The following is a 22,446-nucleotide window of genomic DNA, read 5'->3' on the forward strand; positions in this document are numbered from 1 at the left end:
GGAAGATTCCACAAGCCTTGGAACAACTAAGCCCATGTGCCACAACTACTGAGCCCACTTGCTGCAACTACTGAAGCCCTGGAAATTACAGCCTGTGCTCCACAAGAGAAACCACTACGATGAAAAGCCATAACCAACAGTCTCAACTTTCTGCAGCTATAGAAAAGTCAGCACAGCCAATACATAAATAAATATTTTAAAAAGGAAAAAAAAAAAGAGAGAACCTGAACTTCAGTAAGTACTGAAGCCTGGTGTGTGATCTCAGTTAAAAGACCATGGGTTTTGCCCGGGTTTGTGTTCCAATCTGAGATGCATGGTTTCAGTTCCTCCTGAAAGGCTATAGATAAATAGATATACAGATATATAGAACAAGCTGATGCATATCCTGGAGTTGTTTTATGGACACCAGGACCCTCCTTGAATAGAAACTGCTAACCAGACTTGCCGGAACCAGAAAGTTGAGGATTGAGGTTCCAGAAATATTATCTTGTTACCTCACCACCACAGCTTCCCAGGTGGTGCTAGTGGTAAAGAATCTGCCTGCCAGTGCAGGACATGGAAGAGATGCAAGTTTGATCCCTGGGTCGGGAAGATCCCCGGGAATAGGAAATGGCAACCCACTCCAGTATTCTTGCCTGGAAAACTCTATGGACAGAGGAGCCTGGCAAGCTACAGCCTATGGGGTTGCAAAGTGTTAGACACGACTGAGTACATGGAATAAGTATGTAACATGTGGTCTCTGCCTCATTGCCACCAACAGTTAGAAGAATGTCCACAAGCTGATCACACACCCTGCAACCTTCACCCTAGTATTGCCTTTAAAAACCATTGCCAACAGGGAGTACCTGGTCTCCTTGCCTGATGTCCTGCAAAATAACAGTCTATAGTTTCCTTCACTACAACCCAGAGTCAGTAGATTGGCTTTGGGCATATTGGGTGAGTGAAACTGAGTTCTGTTCAGTAACAAAATGGGTCAAGTGTTTGTTCTCAAAATCTGTAATTTGGACAAAGGATTTAGGCAAGTTTTAGGCCCATGTCTGAATCATTCATCTATTTTTTTTTATGCTGCTGCTGCTGCTAAGTCACTTCAGTCATGTCCGACTCTGTGCGACCTCATAGATGGCAGCCCACCAGGCTCCCCCGTCCCTGGGATTCTCCAGGCAAGAATGCTGGAGTGGGTTGCCATTTCCTTCTCCAATGCATGAAAGTGCAAAGTGAAAGTGAAGTCGCTCAGTCGTGTCTGACTCTTAGCGACCCCATGGACTGCAGCCTTCCAAGCTCCTCCATCCATGGGATTTTCCAGGCAAGAGTACTGGAGTGGGGTGCCATTGCCTTCTCTCTGAACGCCTACTCTAACAGAAACCTGATGGGCATGAAGAAGGTTTGAAGCCACATAGAGAGTAGAAGTGAAATTGAAAGCGTTAGTCACTCAGTTGTGTTTGACTCTTTGAGACCCCATGAACTGCAGCCTGCCAGGCTCCTTTGTCCATGGAATTTTCCAAGCAAGAATACTTGAGTGGGTAGCCATGCCCTTGTTGAGGGGATCTTCCAGACCCATGGATAGAACCCAGGACTCCTGTGTTGCAGGCAGTAGACCCTGCCCCCCCCCACCCCCAAAAAAGGTACTATCTTGTTCAAAAGACAAACACCCATGTGAGAATTACAGTAAAATCATGATACACTATTGAGTAACGTAAAACCATGGAATCTCACATTTATGCAAGATCTTAACCATTGTTTGATTCAACCTCATGAGGTGGCTAATGTCAAATAAGGAACAGAGAGAGAATTTGCAAGCAGAAGAGATCACTGACTGAGGGTCAGAGTGATTTCTGAGGTTCCAGCCTGGGAGACGATGAGAATAGTGGTTCCATTGACAGAGGCACAGAAGGTAAAACAGGGAGGTGATGTCGGCGCTCTGATGACATCTGTTCTAGACATTGCATGTGAAGCAACAATAGGATGTTATGTTGACTATTCTCCATTTGCTCCCAGATTCATTTCCATATCTTTTGCTCACCCCATAAATGTCTTTCTTTCCCCAGACTCTTGTAGCTTCTGCCTGACTAGCTGCATCTGTTCTGATAGTATCTACATCTCTAGTCCATGACTGCAACTCCTTTGGGCAGGTCCCCCTTCGCAGCTTCACTTCTCACCAGATTCTGAGAACACCATTTCCTTGAAGATGTTGTTAAACACCTCCTTTCTTCTTAGATATTTCCTTAGAGATATTATAATATGCTATGGAAAAAGAACAAAAAAGGAGAAGAGCAGAGGATAGAGATCTAGTCTATGTGATCTGGACCACCTAGAGAGGACAGGAGAATACCCTCCAAAAAAGGGAGTTATCAAAGATATTTGAAGGAAATTCCTTGGTGGTCCAGTGGTTAGGACTCTGGTTCAATCCCTGGTTGGGGAACTAGGATCTCACAAATCTGTGGCACTTGGCAAAGGAAAAAAAAAAATACTTCAGAAGTATCAAGGAAGTATTCTGTTACGAACATCAAAGTAAGACAACATTTCAAGAACGACGTTATTTGGGAATTCCCTGGCGGTTCAGTCGTTAGGACTCGGTGCTTACACTGTCATGGGCCCATGTTAGATCCCTGGCTAGGAAACTAAGATTTCACATGGTACAGCCAAAGAAGGGGGTTATTGAAGGTATTACCAAATGATGCAGAAAGGTTAAGTTGAAGATGAATAAGAAAACACTTCTGGATGTGTCAAGATTCATTATTTCTGTGATGTTTTATTGTTTCAGAGGGCAGTTTTAATAGCAGCAAGGATAGAAATCAGGTTGTCAAAGGTTAAAAGGAGAATCCAATTTAAGAATTGGTAAGGGGGACTTCCCTGGTGGTCCAGTGGTTAGGAATCTACCTGCCTATGCAGGGGACATAGGTTTGATCCCTGGTCCAGGAAGATCCCACATGCCTCAGGGCATTTAGGCCCGTGTGCCACAAGCACTGAGCCCACACTTTCGGGACTGACAAGGGAAGCCACTGCAATAAGAAGTCTGCGCACCACAACTAGAGAGTAGCTCCCACTCGCCACAACTAAAGAAAGTCCAAGCATAGCAACAAAGACGCAGCACAGCCAAATATAAATAAATACATGAAAGTGAAATTTTAAAAAGAATTGGCAAGGGATTTGAACTGACATTTCATCCAAGAAGACATACAAATAACTAACAAAGATCTGAGAAGATGCTAACATCATTAGTCGTCAGGGAAATGCAAAGGAAGTACAAATCAAAAGTGTACCAAGTGACCATAATTAAAACAAGAGACCATGCGGAGTGTTGGAGAGAATGAAAGAAAACTGGAACCCTCTTGCATAGCTCCCGGGAAAGGAAAACTTGTATGCCCATTTTGGAAAATGGTTTGGGACTTTTTTCAAATGTCAACGTAAACTTACCACGTAAGTCAGCAAGCCCATGCCTTTATATTACCCAAGAGAAATGAAAACATAAGTCCACCTGAAGACATGTATGTGCATTGTTCATAGCAGCATCAAATAATTAGATGCAATCCTAAAAACAAAGCAAAACAAATAATTAGACCCAATCCAGAAATGATTCAAATGTCCATGCATGCATATGTGCTGTTATTTCAGTTGTGTCTGACTCTTTGGAACCCTGGGGACTGTAACCCACCAGGCTCCTCTGTCCATGGGATTCTCCAGGCAAGAATACTGGAGTCAGTTGCCATTGCCTCCAGCAGGTAATCTTTCTGACCCAGGGATCAAACCTGAATCTCTTTTGTCTCCTGTATTTTCAGGGGGTTTCTTTACCACTAGCACCACCTGGGAAGCCCTTCAAATGTTCAGTGAATGGATGAACAAAACATGGTCCTGGAATACAATTGAATACTATTAAGAATGGCAAACAAGTCCAAGATAACTTTTTTTTTTTTGCTGCTCTGCATGGCTTGCAGAATCTTAGTTCCCCGATCAGGCAGTTTCCTGCACTCTCTCACTGAAAGTTCAGGAGTCCTAACTGCTGGATCACCAGGGAATCCCCAAGAGAATTTTAGAGTAATGAAACTATTACAAATGTTAATTCTGGATTACCATAATGGTTGAACAACTCATAAATTTACTTAAATAATTGTTGGCCTAAAATGGCTCAATTTTATGGTATGTAAATTATCCTTCTATAAAGCTCCTGTGGTCATGTATGGTTGTGAGAGTTGGACTGTGAAGAAGGCTGAGTGCCGAAGAATTAATGCTTTTGAACTGTGGTGTTGGAGAAGACTCTTGAGAGTCCCTTGGACTGCAAGGAGATCCAACCAGTCCATTCTGAAGGAGATCAGCCCTGGGATTTCTTTGGAAGGAATGATGGTAAAGCTGAAACTCCAGTACTTTGGCCACCTCATGTGAAGAGTTGACTCATTGGAAAAGACTCATGCTGGGAGGGACTGGGGGCAGGAGGAGAAGGGGACGACAGAGGATGAGATGGCTGTATGGCATCACTGACTCGATGGACGTGAATCTGAGTGACTCCGGGAGTTGGTGATGGACAGGGAGGCCTGGCGTGCTGCGATTCATGGGGTTGCAAACAGTCGGACACGACTGAGCGACTGAACTGAACTGAAAGCTGTTTTTTTAAAAAATAATGTTAACTAGATAATATTCTAGGAAATCGAGGCAAAAGAATTAGGGCAATAAATGGATACAGAAACCAAAACATTGTTCCATGATTGCTCAACAGACACTGGCTTTGACTCATAACTTTTTTAAAAAATGTGATCATTCTTATCTTTTTAAATTAAACATTTTATTTATTTATTTTGGGGGCACACCACATGGCTTGTGGGGTCTTAATTCCCCCATCGGGGATTGAACCCAAACCTCAGCAATGAAAGAGTGGAGTCTTAACCACTGGGCCCCCAAGGAATTTCCAAGACCTATAACTGTTTATTTAATATTATTAGAGAGAAATTTGTCTTAATATAAAATAATGTTTCATTTTTTTAAAAAGGAATATTCATAGCTTATCCAGAAGAACTTCTCAGAATTAATTAGCAGCAAATCTGCACATAGTGAAGTGAAGATAAAGCCAAGAAGAATAACTTAACTATCCAATTTAGATCAGTATGAGGTGGGATGGGAGACATGAACAAAACTAGCCCTATCTCATCTCAACTGAGGACCCAAAGAGGATATCAGCTTAGGGAGGAATAGAACTGTCTACATCGCAAGGGAGGGAACTTAGAATGTAGCTTTTAGAAATTTATTTTTTTGGTCACAGGAGGCATGTGGAATTTTAGTTCCCCAACCATGGATCAAACCCATGCCCTTTGTATTGGAAGAACAGAGTTTTAACCACTGGACCACCAAGGAAGTCCTAGAAATTTGTTTTGTTTTGTTATACATACAGTTTACAGTGAAGCAATAGAGCAAAACCTGCAAATAGTTTGTACTTGATGATAGAAAAGAAAGACAAAAGAAAATGGATTTTCTTTTTTCATGAGTTTCCCTCTATTCACACATAATGCTAATCATTATTAACTCGTTCCCTTTGTACCCTCTTGAGAGTCTTACCATAGTTATCTCCTAACCCTCTTGGCCTGAAATATCAGAGGCAGCAGTTATATTGCCTTCTACTGTGACATTTGCATTTTTTACTTATTTTTTATTTTTTAAATATTTATTTATTTGGCTATTTTTTAATTTTTTAAATATTTATTTATTTATCAGGTCATAGTTGTGGCGTGTAGGCTTAGTTGCCCTGCAGCATGTGGGATCTTAACTCCCTGATCAGGGATCAAAACTTCATCCCCTGCATTGGAAGGTGGATTTTTTTTTTTTCTTAGTGGATAATAATTACTTTTTAGTAATAAGTGGATTTATTTAGAGAGGAACACACTCCACAGAGGGCTTCGATGGTAGCTCAGCTGGTTAAGAATTTTCCTGCAATGCAGGAGACCCTGATTTGCTTCCTGGGTCAGGAAGATTCCCTGGAGGAGGACATGGCAACCCATTCCAGTATTCTTGCCTGGAGAATCCCCATGGAAAGAGGAGCCTGGCCGGCTACAGTCCATGGGGTTGCAAAGAGTTGGGCATGACTGAGTAATTAAGCACACACACACACACTCCACAGAAAGAGTATGGTCATCGCAGGCGAGAGTGGCTGGAAGGTGAATTCTTAACCACTGGACCACCAGGGAAGCCCAACATTTGCACTTTAGATAAACTGTCAGTAACTCTGAAATTTGGTGCCCATAATTTGGCATCACTTGGATTTATACTGTTCCTTAACATTGGTTATAGTGACTATAATGAATTTAGAACCTTGCCAAAGCTTTGTAGCAAACTATCAGAGTACTCCTGACAGTCTTCTTAAAGGCAGGCTGTGCATGATAGAAAATTCTTCCTATTTAATTATGCATGTAACATGCAATGAGTTAGATAATCAGGGTTTACAGATTATCAAATACATACATTGAGTGCTCATTACTTTGGCTGTATGGAGGAGAAAACCAGAAAACAAAACAAACAAACAAAAATTGTGGATATCAGAAAGTTCCAAAGACCTGGGAATCAGGAAATGGACACAACTTTCAAACAGAAGGGTAGGATTAAATTTTGCAAATAGATTCTGCAAAGTATATCATGGTGGGCTTGATAATGATCTTGGGGAATTGCTGGAACCTCTAGTTAAATGGATGGCTCATGAGAACTTAAATGGGGGAGTGTAGGAGCCAGGATACAGAGAGAAAGAGAAAGAAGAAGGGTAATACATACTATTTTGGAACAAATCTGAAACTCACAAAAATTGACCATGTACTAGGCAACAAAGGAAGTCTATGAATTCCAGGGTGTCAACATCATATAGAATACATTCTTTTGCTTTGGTCAAATTATTATTTGTAGACTAAAGAATCTATCCATTGATTTAAACAGAAAAGGATTCAGCTGGTTCATCCATGAACAATCAGGAGGACTGAACAAAAAGAGACTTTAAGTTAAATTTGCAAGGAAGTGCTCCCCAACTCTGAGGTGAACTGAGCTCCAAGGGAGTTGTGGATTCTGATTCTGCCACGGTGGGCCAGGGAAGAGCAGATCAGGACGTCTCCTACAGAGTCAAGAACCCGCTTCCAGCAATGCTGGCTTCGGAACCACATCACATCTCCACACGTCTCATTAGCAAAAAAGCGGGGTACCCTTTCCCCAGCTTCTTATTCCATGTCACTGCCAGATTAAAATGTTCTGTGAATTCACCTGACTAAGAGAATCTAAAATACACCCAGAACCCTAGTTTCAGGGATGTGCTGGTTATCAGTGGGTGCCTCTCAGCTTCAAATTCATCCGCTCAGAACCATCTCTGTGTTAATGGACTTGAACTAAGCATTTCTCTTTCGTAGTGAGTGTGATCCTAAACCTTACCAGTAGAGGGCCGTGGAGGGCTATTGCAGGGAGGAAGGGGGCGCTTCCTGAGTCCAGCGTGTGATTTTCGCTGTTTTCTTCCACGTCCTGCTTGGTGGGTTAGTGTACCAGTGTGTGGAGATACCGTGCTGCTCTGCCCCAGCCATGCACGCCCAGAGAACCCAGGTTACCACCTTAGCCTCGGTCTGGAACCGAGCCCCAGGTCTCAGTGAACGTGGGATGCAGTAAAATTAGTACTTGAAGCTTATAGTTTGGGGATATTAATGGAAAACAATAAACACTAAAAATAAAAATTGATCTAAGTATTACATTTAAGAAACTAGCTGAAGAAGCAACGAAGAAGGGAATTCCCTGATGGTCCAGGAGTTAGCACTCTGTACTTCCACTGCCGAGGTCCCTAGGCAGAGAACTAAAATGCCCCACTGGCGTATCCTGAAGGAAAAAAAAAAAAGGAGCAAGGTAGTAAATTAAGAGAATAAGAGGAAAGGAAATTACAAAGATAAAGGCACAAATCAATGAAATATAAGACCACACAAAAATAGAGAGAATGAGCCAAAGCATAAGGGAAAAAAAATATTTAGCAAAAAGTTGAGACAGTACAAAGTAACATACCAAATGACACAAACAAAGAGTAAATAACAATAAACATGACAGAGATTTAGAGACCTAGCTGCTGCTGCTGCTGCTGCTAAGTCACTTCAGTCTTGTCTGGCTCTGTGCAACCCCATAGACGGCAGCCCACCAGGCTCCCCCGTCCCTGGGATTCTCCAGGCAAGAACACTGGAGTGAGTTGCCATTTCTTTCTCCAATGCATCAAAGTGAAAAGTGAAAGTGAAGTCGCTCAGTCGTGTCCAACTCTTTGTGACCCTTCTGCATTGCAGACAGATTCTTTACCGTCTGAGCCACACAGGGAATGCTAAGGGTAGGGATATAGTTATGAATAAGATAGGCCAGGCTCCTGCCTTTATGATATCTATATTGCAGAGATGTGTGTGTGTGTGTGCTAGTCACTGTCATGTCTGACCCTTTGCGACCCTGTAGCCCACCAGGCTCCTTTGTCCATGGGATTTTCCAGGCAAGAATACTAGAGTGGGTTGCCATTCCTTTCTCCAGGGGATCTTCCCAATGCAGGGATTGAATCCAGGTCTCCTGCATTGCAGGCAGATTCTTTACCACCCGAGCCACCAGGGAAGCCCCACTTATGTGATAACTATGTGTATTTGTTTATATATACATGATATATTTGCATTCACATAAAAATAAGCAGTGGGCCATGTTATGTTTTGGCTCTTGGAATTCTATCAGAAGCAATGAAATTTCTTAATAATTTGCTTTAGTTATTATTTTGCAAAAATAAATAAAAGCTGTCTTGGCTTTCTTTTTTAGAAAAAAAAAAGGAAAGCATGAGGTCGCTTACAATAGACTTGTGTTTTATGAGCACACACTGTTTATCTTGAAAGGAAGAAGCAGGGGACAAAATAAAAGTATGTTTTCTGACAACAAGCAAGCTTTTCAAGCCTAAAGCTGAAAAGTACAAGTATTTCATAATGTTAACATTTTTATCTTTTTACCTTGAGTAAAGCAAGGACTAAGCTAAATATAGACATATCAGGAGTTATTTCAACTTTGCTTAAATCAACCAGTTAAAGCTCTCTGTTTAGGGTCATTTTCTTATCAAGCTCAAAGTATGCCTTCCAAGTACACCATATTCAAGGTTTATATTTTGCAAGCCCAGGGCAAGAGGCTCTTCATTGTGTAGGATTGTTTACTTTAGTTGTTCATTTTTCATCAAGACTGAGCAAAAGGTGACTCAGAGATAGATGGTGTTTAGGTGCCCAACACTTAAAGCATTCTTGTCTCCTGAGTTTCAAACTCATTGAGAATATGGTGTAAGTTACAGACAGATGGAGATGGATCATTGGCTTTAGCGCTGATACAGTTAATTGAAGAATGTTGTTCACCTCTTCGAACCAGAGAGCAGCTAATATTTTCTGTCTGTATGAAACACACTTTCTAGGCCCAGGCTGGGCCCTAGGTGCTCCTATGGTTGGCAGATAGTGGATGAGAACTTCTGTCTCGGCAGACAAGCTCAATTTCTTGCAACCTCGCCAGTCAGGTACCTCCCTCCTCTCCTGGGATAAGGGGTGGAAAGAGACACCAGGAGTGTTAATAAAATGTTGAAAGAGAAAACTGTGTGTCCTGATAGGAAATATTGTTGTTGCAAACCCCTTGAGACTTAAGTCCTCCGGTTTTATCCAGTCAACCCTAAAGGAAATCAACCCTGAATATTTATTGGAAGGACTGATGCTGAAGTTGAAGCTCCAATACTTTGGCCACCTGATGCAAAGAGCTGACTCATTGGAAGAGACCCTGATGCTGGGAAAGATTGAAGGCAGGAGGAGAAGGGGACAACAGAGGATGAGATGGTTGCACAGCATCAATGGACATGAGTTTGAGCAAACTGCGGAAGATGGTGAAGGACAGGGAAACCTGGCGTGCTGCATTCCATGGGGGGTGAAAAGAACTGGACACGACTGAGTGACTGAACAACAGCAACACTGTCCACAGGCTTCCCAGGTGGCTCAGTGGTGAAGAATCCGCCTGGCAATGCATGAGCCACAGGAGACTCAGGTTCAATTTCTGGGTCGGGAAGATCCCCTGGAGTAGGAAATGGCAACCTACTCCAGTATTCTTGCCTGGGAAATACCAGGGACAGAGGAGCGTGGTGGGTTACAGTCTGTGGGGTTGCAAGGAGTCAGACACGACTGAGCATGCATGCATGGATAATGTCCACACCCCCTCTTCTACCTGAAGGCCGTCTTAAAAATCATCTGGGGCCAAAGTAGAAATAACTGACCTCCTTTGTATGGGTTCCAATCCAATACATGGCACAACGTCTGCTGTAACAACGTTGATTTTTTTTAAAAATAGTATTTAGTGGTTTCTGTGTTTATCTTCCCAACTAGACTCTCTCTGGGAACAGTGGCCAGATCTAGTTCATTTCTGACTGTTTTTTTTTTTTTTTGGCCCTGCCTAAACAACAACAACACAGGGGCCTGGGAGATCTTAGTTTTCCAACCAGGGATGTAGACCTAGGCCACTGCAGTGGAAGGGAGGAGTCCTAATCACTAGACAGCCAGGGAATTCCCTCTAGTTCATTTTTGAATACTTGACACCAAGCACCCTGCCAGACACTGGACACTAAATACATATTTAATAAAGAGGTGAATGAATGAATTTCATTTTTAGCACATTTAGTGGTGTTGGAGAAGGCTCTTGAGAGTCCCTTGGACTGCAAGGAGATCCAACCAGTCCATCCCAAAGGAGATCAGTCCTGGGTGTTCATTGGAAGGACTGATGTTGAAGCTGAAACTCCAGTACTTTGGCCACCTGATGTGAAGAGCTGACTCATTGGAAAAGACCCTGATGCTGGGAAAGATTGAGGGCAGGAGGAGAAGGAGACGACAGAGAATGAGATGGTTGGATGGCATCACCAACTCGATGGACATGGGTGTGGGTGGACTCCGGGAGTTGGTGATGGACAGGGAGGCCTGGCGTGCTGCAGTTCATGGGGTCGCAAAGAGTCGGACACAACTGAGCAACTGAACTGAACTAAGTCCTCCCAATTCCTCTTTCAACAATATGGTTAGATAGCGAGAGGGGAAAAGAGATCTATAACAGCGTCTCCTCTTAGCATTGTGAAAAACCATGATTTGCCAATCATTGTAAATGCAGGAAGGGTTTTGTGCATAAAAACACTGGTGCCAGTGCAGCACTGTCTGGGGCACGGCCTCCTTACAGAGGCCTGTCCTGTCCAGTCGCCGGCACAACTCAGTTTCAAGGATCCCTGCCAGGCCCAAAGAGAGCACCGCGCACGCGCAGTCACGCGGGCTCGCGCTTGTCCCCCGCCCCTCCGCCCTCCAGGTGGCGCTGCCGGCCCGTTCGCCGCCGCCGCCGCCGCCGCCGCCGTCTCTAGCCCTGCTAGACTGGGGCGGCGCCGGCTGCCTTGGGGGCCGCGCGACCGCCTTCGCCGCTAGGAGGGCGTGGGTTCCTGGCTCCCGGAAGCGGCGGCCGCGGCGTGGAGCCGAGCGGGCGTCGGTCCCCGGAGCGGCAATGCGCGGCGGCCGGAGGCTGTGACCTGAGCGCGGCGGCCCTGCGGGGGCCGCGGAATGGCGGCTTGTTGAGGCGGCAGCGGCGGCGTCTCCGACTCCCCGGGCGCGGCGCGGCGTGGCGGCGGCCGGGGTGATGCTGCTCAAGCTCTTGCAGAGACAGACCTATACCTGCCTGTCCCACAGGTATGGGCTCTACGTCTGTTTCGTGGGCGTCGTTGTCACCATCGTCTCCGCCTTCCAGTTCGGAGAGGTGAGTAGCGGTGCGGGAGCCCTCGCCGGGGCTCCCTGGACTGGCAAGACCGCGCGGTGTCCCGGCCCCGGCGCGCTGCACTCTTGCCTCCCCATCCTCCCTACAGACAGAGAGGAGCCCAGCGCCTGCCCTTCCCTCGGGGGCGCTGCCAACTCAGACAGAGCTTCTCCCGGCTGCGGCTTCAGCATCTGGGGTCCAGATCTCGCCTCCCGACGGGTTGGGAGATCCGCGCTCCTTCTGCGGAATCCTTTTCCCTCCAGGTGCCTTCAGCAGGGTCCCCGAGTCATTTGACTTCCTCCCTAAGGCCTTGTTCTGCACGCAGCCCCCCTCCCGGGACCCAGAGTTCCTAAATCTCACGGAATTCTCAGTCCTTGCCCCTCCTGCGGCTTCCTCCTCTAGTGTCTCCCTTATAACCTTTTCCCTTTACAGAGGCGCATTATATTCTTAATCCCGTTTCTTCCCGGATGTCAAAACTTTGTCCAAGAGGGGTGTTTTCTTGGCCCGTGAATTTGCTATGGGCAGAGTGTACTGGCCCCATATTTAAAGGACTTACAAGTGAAAGGTTTTTTATTTTTTTCCTTACATTTTTACTCTCTTATTAGAGGCTGTACTGGTAGATGTACATACACTGGTGTGGGAGCGCCCCTGACAGCTCCTGCTCTTCTCTATCATGAGATAGCTGGGGCTAGGGCCCCTTCATGTGACCGTGACGCCCTTAACCATCTTGGACTCCAGCACCCGATCTCTTGGGAACCAGCACAAGCCTTCAGGTCATGGGATATGCTAATAACTTAGATCACACTAGCCCAACCTTTCCTAATCTGCTCATAGTTGATAATGCATAAACTCCGGATGACTGTAAACCCCAGAGGGTCCAAGCAACAGGTTTGGCAGATGGAAACACCCAGGTTTAATAGATTTTGTGCCCCTCTGGATATGGACTTTATCTTGAGTGAAACATAGAGGTTGCATAGTTATTTCACGATTGACCATCCAATATGGTATTCTTTGTTGTAAACAAATGTGTAGGAGACTAGGAATAGGTGAGAACTGAAAGTGTACCTGGATGTGATTTTAGAGAACACCTCATTTTAAAATGTGGCCGTAGCAACTGGAAGAAAGTTGTGTTTTCAGGTTGTTATAAATCCATCTCTTTGTTTTAATATATATATGTATTTTGGGGGGTGGGTGGGTGGGTGGGTAAGAGGTTGCAAAACATTGTAAAATGAACAGAGTGCTGTTCAGAAATGCCACATTATACATTTGCTATGTACACAGAATATATATACATTTCCAGCATGAAGTCTGGACTCATGCTGGACTCTGGGCTCCATAAGAGAGGGTGCTGTCTTTAACCACTGTGACCAGGCGCTGTGCCAGGTAATGCCAGAGTAAACAGTCTAAATGTTCTGATGAATGAATAAATTATATGGGACAATTTGCAAGTTTCCAGTTTTAGTAGTTCTTGGTCTAGGGACTGATGAAAATAAGTCTTCTTAAGTAAGGGTTGAGAAAGCAACCCAGACCTCTAAGTGTGAAATATGTACTTAATATTATACCACCTACTGTTCTGTTTTGTTTCATGTATTACACTTTAATACAGTGATCGTATGTGTACCTGGTTATGTCCTATTGCTGATAGAAGATTTGTAAGGCGAGTGCAGAGAAAAAGAGAGCAAGTCGGGCAGTCAGGCAAGAAAAGGAAATTTATTAGAGGGAAAAGAGAGGGTGACTGGCTCTTAAGGACAACCAGCGTTCTCCCTTTCTGACAGAGTCCTTCTTATACCCCACCAGTGAAAAAGTCTCTGAAGGGATGGTCACATAGCCGGAGGTCTGGAATCTGGTGGTCTTGCAGCTTTGAGAAGATAAGCGCCAGTGAGATAACGGGATGCCATTTGGGCAGTTTGGTTAGTCCCACAGATCACTGTGATTTTATCCTTTGTTTGCAAGGTCGACATAAAGAGCTATCTTATCAATGAGACCCCATGTAGGCCCTATCATTCCAGTCTTTTGATTTAGGATAAGGGCTGAAGGTCAGTCATCTGTAACTGCTTCCTGCAGGACAGGGGCTTCCTGGGGATAAGGTAAGAAAAGGCTGGAATGCAGATCAAGGGGATTTCTGTGGGGTCATAGTTCGTGGATAGTTCAGCTGGTGAAGGCTTGTAAGTGGTCCAGAAGAAATTTTGAAAAAAGACGCATTAAACATGGGCTGAAAGTTAGAATAGGGGTAAGTAGGAGAGGGCCTAGAAAAGGTAGGACCCAGGGCATCCAATTCCGATTGCTTACCCAGTTTTCCCATGAATTACTGAGGTGTTAGCGTATTCTCGAGGCCCTGTTTGTCAGATTTCTTGCTGCTTCCTTTACAACGCCTGATTTATTGGTGGAGAAACAGCAGGCTTCCTCTAAAAATAGGCATAGTGAGTGAAGTCACTCAGTCGTGTCCAACTCTTTACGACCCCATGGACTATAGCCTACCAGGCTCCTCTGTCCATGGAATTTTCCAGGCATTAGTACTGGAGTGGATTGCCATTTCCTTCTCCAGGGGATCTTCCCGACCCAGGGATCGAACCCAGGTCTCCCACATTGTAGACAGACGCTTTACCGTCTGAGCCACCAGGGAAGTCCAAAAATAGGCATAGGCCTCGTTTTTCTGCTGTGAGGAGGTCTAATCCTCTTCTGTTTTGGAGGACCATGGCTACCAGGGAATCTAGCTGGTTTGGGATAGTGATAAGGCTGTTAGCTGTTTCTTCTAGGCTGTCAGTAAGGTCTTTAGAAAGGCTTTGATAGTGATTAAAAGAGGTTGTGAGTCCTGCGGTCCCTGTCCCAATCCCAGCGGCTATTCCTAAACCAATTAATAGAGGAATGAATTGAATTGCCCGTCTGGGTCAGTTATGAGTTAGTGGGATAGGAAGGGTCTGATTGTTAGGAGCAATAGAAATATCTGGGGCCAGATATACCAGGGTGCATGTTCCTGTCCAAATAGTGGGAAGACATAAGTAGTGGTTCCACGTAAGAAAAATATCCCAGGAGTAAGAAGACAACAGCTGAAATCAATAGCAAAAAGGAGTCTTTCTGGGAAATTGTTGGTAGTCTCCGAAACTGACAGTGAACTCACCAGTGTAGCCCCTACAAGAGGAGTATTTACACCAGATGCAGAAGGGAGTCTCCCTGAGAAAGTAAGCAAATGTCTGCAGTTCCTGAGACTTGATAGACAGATCAGCCTGAAGGGAAGGAGAGATGTGAAGTATGATTACAGAGGTGTGGCAGTATAGTTCCTAGTTGGGGGTAAGAATTGTTCATAGAGTTTTGTCTGGAAAAACAGAAAGGAGCCTGTTGTAGACGAATGTCAGAAGTGGTGGGTGTTAAGGAGCAGTAACCAGGCTAGATCAGAGGGTAGACTTGAATTTTGAGAGAAAGTCTCTCCCAAGAATAGGAGTGGGGCATTTTGGGAGTATGAGAAAAGAATGGGAAAATGGGTTATCTTGAAGTGTGCAAGGTAGAGGCTCGTTTTTTTGTGGTATAGATATTAAACCGTCATCCCCCGTAACAGAGACCTGAGAGACCTTGGTTTTTCTGGAGTAGGCAGACGTAGGAGACTAAGTGGCCCCCGTGTCAATGAGAAAGGAGATCGGCTTCCCTGCCACTGTTTAAGAGTTACCCTGGGCTCCTTAGAGGTGATGAGAGTTGGGGCCTGGGGCCCTTCACTCTAAAGTGGAGAGTCCGAGCAGGCTGGGCAGAGCTGGGTCAGAGGACTCCTGCTCAGAATCAGGAGGGGATGTCTGGATCCCTGGAGGGGGATTTGGTCAGTCGACCTTCCAATGTCGCTTTATGCCACAGCTGGGACATGGACCTGGAGGGGGCCTTGGCTTTAGGAATGAGCGGGCCCAGTGGCCTTCTTTGCCACATTTGAAGCAGGGCCCAGATGGCTTCCTTTCTTTGTTGGTTGATGGAGGCTTGGAGTCACGTAGGGCAGTGGCTAAAAGGTGGTATTTGGCCTGATCTCGTTGGGGCTTCTCTAGCTTTGCCTGTTCTTCCCGATTATTGAAAATCTTAAAGGCTAAATTTAAAAGGTCTTGTTGAGGGGTTTGAGGGCCTTCTGCCTTTTTTAGTTTCTTTCAGATATTTGGGGATGACTGGGAGATAAAATGGGTGTTAAGGACAGTGGTGCCCCTTGCTGAAGTGGGGTCTAATTTTGTATATTTTTGTAGTGCTTCCATTAAGCTGGCTAGAAATTGTGCTGGGTTTTCATCTAGCCCTTGAGTTACTTCCTGGAGCTGATCAAAGTTGATGGCTTTATGCCCTGCCTTTTGAAGGCACACAGTGAGGCAAGCAACCATGTGATTACAGGCTGCTTGTCCAGGTCTCCCTGCCTGACAGTTCCAGTTGGGATCTTCTGGGGGGACAGATGTCGCCCCTGCAGGCCTAGTGTCACCTATCCTGTGTATCTCATCAGCATGCCCCTGAGAAGCTTGCCATACTCTTCTGGGAGAGGAGTGGAGGAAAATATGATGCAAATATCATGCCAGGTTAAGTCATAAGACTGGGTAGGATACTTGAATTCTTTTAGATAATTATCCGGGCCTGAGGAGGAGGAGCCAAGACGCTTTTCAATCTGAGATAGGTTGGTGAGGGAGAATGGGACGTGAACCCGAACAAAGCTTTCTGCTCCAGCTACTTCCCGTTAAGGGAAGCGGGGGCAGGCAAGGGAAGCAGCGGGGTCCTGCGGTGAAGTTTCCTATTTTAAAGTTGTTCAGACTGGGTAGTGGGAGGGGATCTAGGGAGGTCGGGGTAAAGCCTTGGGACCCTCAGGGTAGAGGGTGAGGCTGAGGTCTCCTCAGGCCCAGGCTGGGGAGTGAGGTTGGGAGCTGTGGCTTCAGAAAGAGGGAAGGAGGAGGGGAAGTGGAGGTTGTGGAACTGGATCTGGAGTGGCTGCAAGGGGATTGGGAGTGATAGGGGGTGGGCTGTGGTCGGAAGGGTTGAAGGAAGGAAAAGAAAAGTCTGAACAGGGATGGGAGACATTGTATTAGGACACCAGAGTGGGCTAGGTGTATTTGAGAAGCAGGACAGAATTCACAGAGAGAGCGTCGAGAGCGAAGAGCAAAGCAAGACTGAACATAAGGGATTTCTAACCACTTGCCATTGCGGCAGCAGAAGTTACCGAGGTCCCATAGCGTATTATAATCAAGAGTTCCGTTTCTGGCCATTGGGACCTGTTATCAAATCTGTATTCCGGCCAAACAGTGTTAGAATAGTAAATAAGTCTTTTTGGTCTTGTCTTCCCTTGGAAGCCCGAAGCTTTTAGGTTTTGGAGTAGGCATCCTAGAGGAGTAGATTTTGAGGGCTGGGATTGAGAATTTCCCATTGCGGCCAAATAGGGAGGTTAGACAAGGGCAAGAGAAAGCAAGGAGAAAGGTCAGAGAAAAGGCGTCCCCCTTCTCAGGACTTTCTCAGAGAGTAATAATAGTCTGCTTTGAAATGGGCTTCCTCTATTTCAAAGTCAGATGGGGCGCAAGGCCGATGGCATGAGGGCTGTGGGGATCCTCCAGCCTAGCGCTGGGGTTTGGAAAAGAGGCAAGAGAGAGGATCCAAGGGAATGGGATTTCACTCACCCTTGTAACCGATGGATGAAATGTGGGCCGGTGTGTGTATGTCAGTCCAGCAAGGCAAGTGGAGAGTCCCGTCCAGGAGCTCATCTCAGTTTCCCAGCAAGGTCCAAGGGAGGGGACCACCCAGTCGCAGTGGAGCTTCCCTCCTGGGTTCCGGCACCAGAATGTAAGGCGAGTGCAGAGAAAAAGAGAGCGAGTCGGGCAGTCAGGCAAGAAAGGGAAATTTATTAGCGGGAAAAGAGAGGGTGACTGGCTCTTAAGGACAACCAGCGTTCTCCCTTTCTGACAGAGTCCTTCTTATACCCCACCAATGAAAAAGTCTCTGAAGGGATGGTCACATAGCCAGGGGTCTGGAATCTGGTGGTCTTGCAGCTTTGAGAAGATAAGCGCCAGTGAGATAACAGGATGCCATTTGGGCAATTTGGTCAGTCTCACAGATCATCTTTTTTTGGCTGTTAATTCTAAAAGGTGTAGTAAGTCTTCATAGAACCATTCAACTTCAGCTTCTTCAGCGTTACTGGTCGGGGCATAGACTTGGATTACCATGATATTGAATGGTTTGCCTTGGAAATGAACAGAGATCATTCTGTCGTTTTTGAGATTGCATCCAAGTACTGCATTTTGGACTCTTGCTGACTATGATGGCTACTCCTGAACTGAACTGAACACAGATCATTGTGATTTTATTCTTTCTTGGCAAGGTCGACATAACTAGCCATCTTATCAATGAGACCCCATGTGGGCCCAATCAGGATTATTTTGGCCTGAGTGCTTTTAAGTTTTAAATTTTGTGTGTTCCACACCTGGTTATTTATTTACCACAAAAAGTCTAGAAATGGCCACAGATCTTAAAGTTTGGAACTCTTAAGCTTGTGTCTGTAGTTTCTCAAATAGCCTGTGCTATCCCTTGTATGATCTTCAAAAGGATACTTAACCTTTCCAATCTTAAGCTTCCTCATCTTTAAAAAGGAGGCAGAATTACTTTCTTCATAGAGTTCATGCATGCGTGCTAGGTTGCTTCAGTCGTGTCTGACTCTTTGTGACCCCATGGACTGTAGCCTGCCAGGCTCCTCTGTCCACGGGATTCTCCAGGCATGAATACTGCCTGGAGTGGGTTCCTATGCCCTCTTCTAGGGGATCTTCCTGACCCAAGGATTGAACCCCTGTCTCTTCCTTCTCCTGCACGGGCAGGCAGGTCAGGTTCTTTACCATTAGCGCCACCTGGAAATAGTGAGGATCAAATAAGTCATGTCTGCAAAAGACCTTTCAGTTCCTGGCACATAACAGGCTCTCATTAAGTGGTAGAACTACAGCTGCTGTTTTTATTGTCACCAACTATCTTAGGCCCTTAGTAATTAATTTGAAACAGATCTTTGAAGTAGAATACACTCATAATACAGATAATGGTGGTGGTGGTTTAGTCTCTCAGTCGTGACTCTGTGACCCCTTGGACTGTAGCCTACCAGGCTCCTCTGTCCATAGGATTTCCCAAGCAAGGAGACTGGTGTTGGTTACCATTTCCTTCTGCAGGAGATAGTCCCAACCTAGGGATCAAACCCACCTCTCCTGCTTGGCAGATTCTTTACCACTGAGCCACCTAGAAAGCCAATACAGTTAATATTACCAACTTAATAAGGAAACTCCAGTACTTTGGCCACCTCATGCAAAGAGTTGACTCATTGGAAAAGACTTTGATGCTGGGAGGGATTGGGGGCAGGAGGAGAAGGGGACGACAGAGGATGAGATGGCTGGATGGCATCACTGACTCAATGGACGTAAATCCAGTGTTCTTGCCTGGAGAATCCTAGGGACGGGGGAGCCTGGTGGGCTGCCGTCTCTGGGGTCGCACAGAGTCGGGCACAACTGAAGCGACTTAGCAGCAGCAGCAGGTGGCATGTGGGATCTTAGTTCCCCGGCCAGGGATCAAACCTGTGCCTCCTGCAGCAGAAGTGCAGAGTCTTAACCACTGGACCACCAGGGAAGTCCCTGTGTAGACTTTAACACTTGCTTTTGAAGTAAAAAATGTTATTTCAGGGTCATCATTATTATTTAGTACATTTTATATGCAAATCCACAATCCCATATCTGAAAATTCTGCTGAATTACCTCAGTATCTTTTAGAATGAAACGTGTGAGTATTCACAGTCAGTGAGGAAAACAGACTATAAATAACTTCAAGTCAGTTTAGGTCAGGTTTTGCCACCAAATGAGGTCAGGTCAGGTTCTGCTGCCAAGTAAAGATCTACAGTGTTGAGAGCTTTTTGGGTTTTCAGATTGTGAATAAAGGGTTGTAGATCACCTCTGGGTATGTGAGTATCAGTGTGCATGTGTGTGTATATATCACTTCCTTTACGTGTCTGAGGAAGTGATATATTCCTAAGTATGGAAACGAAGAAGTATCTGAAAATGAACTTCAATGAGCAAGTCAGACAAGTTCAGATAGAATCTGCCTGTGTGGGGCAATAACTTTTCCCTGGCCTCTCTCCTTCTCTTTTGCTCACCTGCCTTCTTCTCATTTTGAATTAGTTAGATACTGTTGAGTAAAAAAGAAGACTGAAAACTAGGTCCAACTGCAGTTTCTTATACTGGCTTAGTTTCAAGAAAGAAATTAGTTATGTTTGTATTTGATCAGCTCCCTCATTAAACAGATACATTTTGATTGTGTTCTTTGCCAAAGGCAAGAAGTAGGTGAAGTTATAGGAACCTGGCCTGAGAACTGGGAGGCAGCCTCTGGCCTGCTTCTAGCTCCACCATAAACTGACCCTCAGTGGTATTGCTTTGTATAGATTCCTTTTGGGGGTGGAGAAGACTTTCATTATTAAAAACGGTTTAAGATTTCTAGACTGGATTTCTGATACCCGCATTTTTTCTTTAATGTTCTGTGAATTTACATTTATTGGATGTTTCACATGGGGAAGCATGTATTGTAATGTAATGGAGTTTGTGCTACAGAAAAAATGCCAGTGGCTGCATTGAGCCTTTTTTTTTTGGCCATCCCACAAGGGTTGCAGGATCTTAGTTCCCTGACCAGGGATTGAATCTGTGCTTGGCAGCGAAACAGAATCCTAACACTGGATGGCCAAGGAATTCCCATACTGAGCCTCTTTAAATGGTATCTTTTGGTGGGGGGGTGCGGTTTGGAAGAGATACATACTCTTGCTGTCAGAGCAGAGACCTTATCATTTTTCCCTGCTGTATTCTTAGCACCTCAAACGTGCTTGGTACCCAGTAGGTGCCAAAAAAATGCTTGATGGGCGAATGAATGAATTGAGGTGAGCTTAACCAACATCTCTTGAAGCTCATTTCCAGTAAAGGTGAGTTTTCTATTCTGATGCAGCTCGTCTGTACTTGCCTGATTCTCAGACATTGATCAAGTTGTACCCTACATAGTGGAAGATACTGTCAGATATGAAGAATTTTGTACAGCTCATCCTTGGCCATCTTTGTCAGGTTGAGATGAGGCCATGATACACCTATGAGTAACAGTACAAGAGAGTAGGTAATTGAAAGCCTGAGTAGGTACACAACAATGGCTTAGAAAATCAGAGGAGGGGAAGAGAATTATGGGTTGAAACATTCTAGGGGAAGTTGAGACTGTTACAAGGAGGTGGGAGCCTTTTCTTCCTGAATTATTAGCGGTTTAAAATTGTCACTGGTATTAGGCAGCAGCACTTGATTGCAAGTGAGAGAATTCCACCTCAGACCTGGGTTAGGAAAAAATTATAAAAAAAAATTTTTTTATGATTGAAAAATATAGGGTGAAATTTCTGGCAGGATCAGATCGAGGTGCTCGAATGTTATCATCAGTACTCTGTTCCTGCTCTGCAGGGTTTAGCGAGTCTAGTTCTGACAGGCCTTCCCTGTATGAGAGCCAAGGTTGCTGGCAGCGACTCCAGCAGCTAGTCTTCCAGTTTAGTAACCTTCCTCATCAGTGCCAGCTAGACCCAGGACGGCCTGCCTAGCTGGGAAATGTGTCCTCTTGTGCCCTCGTTAACCACCTGGATTGTCCCTGGAGCTCCGGTTATAGGTGGGACTGTCAGTTTCAACTAAACCAGGTGAAGTGAGAGGGGCTCCCCAGAGGGAGATTAGGAGGCTGCTGTCAAAAAAAAGGGCCAGAGCAGCGGATGTCCTGGACTGGCTGAGACAGAGCCCATGCCCTTTCCCTGGCCTTAACATGGACACACTGACCCTGTGAATGTGATGGCCTTTAGCCCTTTACCTTGTTCTGGAAGATGTGAAAGTGGGTTGTTTCCGTTTTTCATTTTTAATGTCATGTTATTATCTTTGAAACTTGTGTTCTTGGGTGGGCATATTAATGTGGAGTTTTGTTAAACACAGTGCAAGTGTGCCCTCATAATCTTGTAGTAACGATTCAGTATGTATTTTTAATGGGCAATAGTTGTATTCAACTTGACTTACTCTTGAGGTCTAACTAGTGTTGACCTTATTAATGAAATTAAGTAGGAAATTAAGAGAGAAAAACTTAACCCAACCTTTTTGCAGCATCTGTCACCCCCTGCATATAGAAATGCTCACTCTCTCTTTCTTCAAGAAGACCACCCTCCTCCACCCCACCTCACTGCCCCCCCTCCCCCCACCTCCCGTTCTCTTCCAGTCACTGTTCTTTCTCAGGCTTTAATGCTGGGTCTCCCCAGGCTTTGCTCCTTGGCTATCTTCTCTTGGGCGGGGTTGTCATGTTTCAGACCCCCACCTGATGCTTGAGACTCTGTTACCAAGTTCAGGCTTGCTCTGCTCACCACATGATAGGCCAGTGAATCTGAGAGACAAGCTGTTGAGGCAAGGAATACGACTTAATTTGGAAAGCCGGCCGACTGAGAAGATGGCAGACTCAAAATAGCTATCTTGCTGGGGTCTGGTTGTGGGTTCTTTTACAGAGCCAAGGAGAGAGAAGCAATGGGGAACTGAAGTCAAAAGGCAGAATAGAGAGGGAGAGGCAGCAAGGAAGTGAAGTGGAAAGGGTCTTCAGTCTTGCAAAACATCTCAAGGAAGGGCCAGGCTATGGAAAGGGATGTGTTAATCTCTTCTTGTTTTGTGGCCATTCACAGGTGGGTGGGGTCAGATTTATCTCTTT

General features: G+C 45.3%; 1 protein-coding gene and 1 non-coding gene across 2 annotated transcripts in view; one reads left to right on the plus strand and one right to left on the minus strand.

Moving 5' to 3' along the window:
- Nucleotides 1–11,449: 11,449 nt before the first annotated feature.
- GNPTAB (N-acetylglucosamine-1-phosphate transferase subunits alpha and beta) overlaps nt 11,450–22,446 on the plus strand; it is an 82,198-nt gene continuing 71,201 nt past the window's right edge. Inside the window, exon 1 of the mRNA XM_040234869.1 lies at nt 11,450–11,748. Within this exon, the coding sequence (XP_040090803.1) occupies nt 11,632–11,748 (117 nt within the window). The 5' untranslated portion in view covers nt 11,450–11,631. The remainder of the gene's footprint in view (nt 11,749–22,446) is intronic.
- TRNAR-UCU lies at nt 19,263–19,335 on the minus strand. Its single transcript has one exon. It is a non-coding gene; the product is annotated as a tRNA-Arg (tRNA).

This window comes from Oryx dammah, unplaced genomic scaffold (genome assembly GCF_014754425.2).
Source record: "Oryx dammah isolate SB20612 unplaced genomic scaffold, SCBI_Odam_1.1 HiC_scaffold_29, whole genome shotgun sequence".
NCBI classification, from domain to species: Eukaryota; Metazoa; Chordata; class Mammalia; order Artiodactyla; family Bovidae; genus Oryx; species Oryx dammah.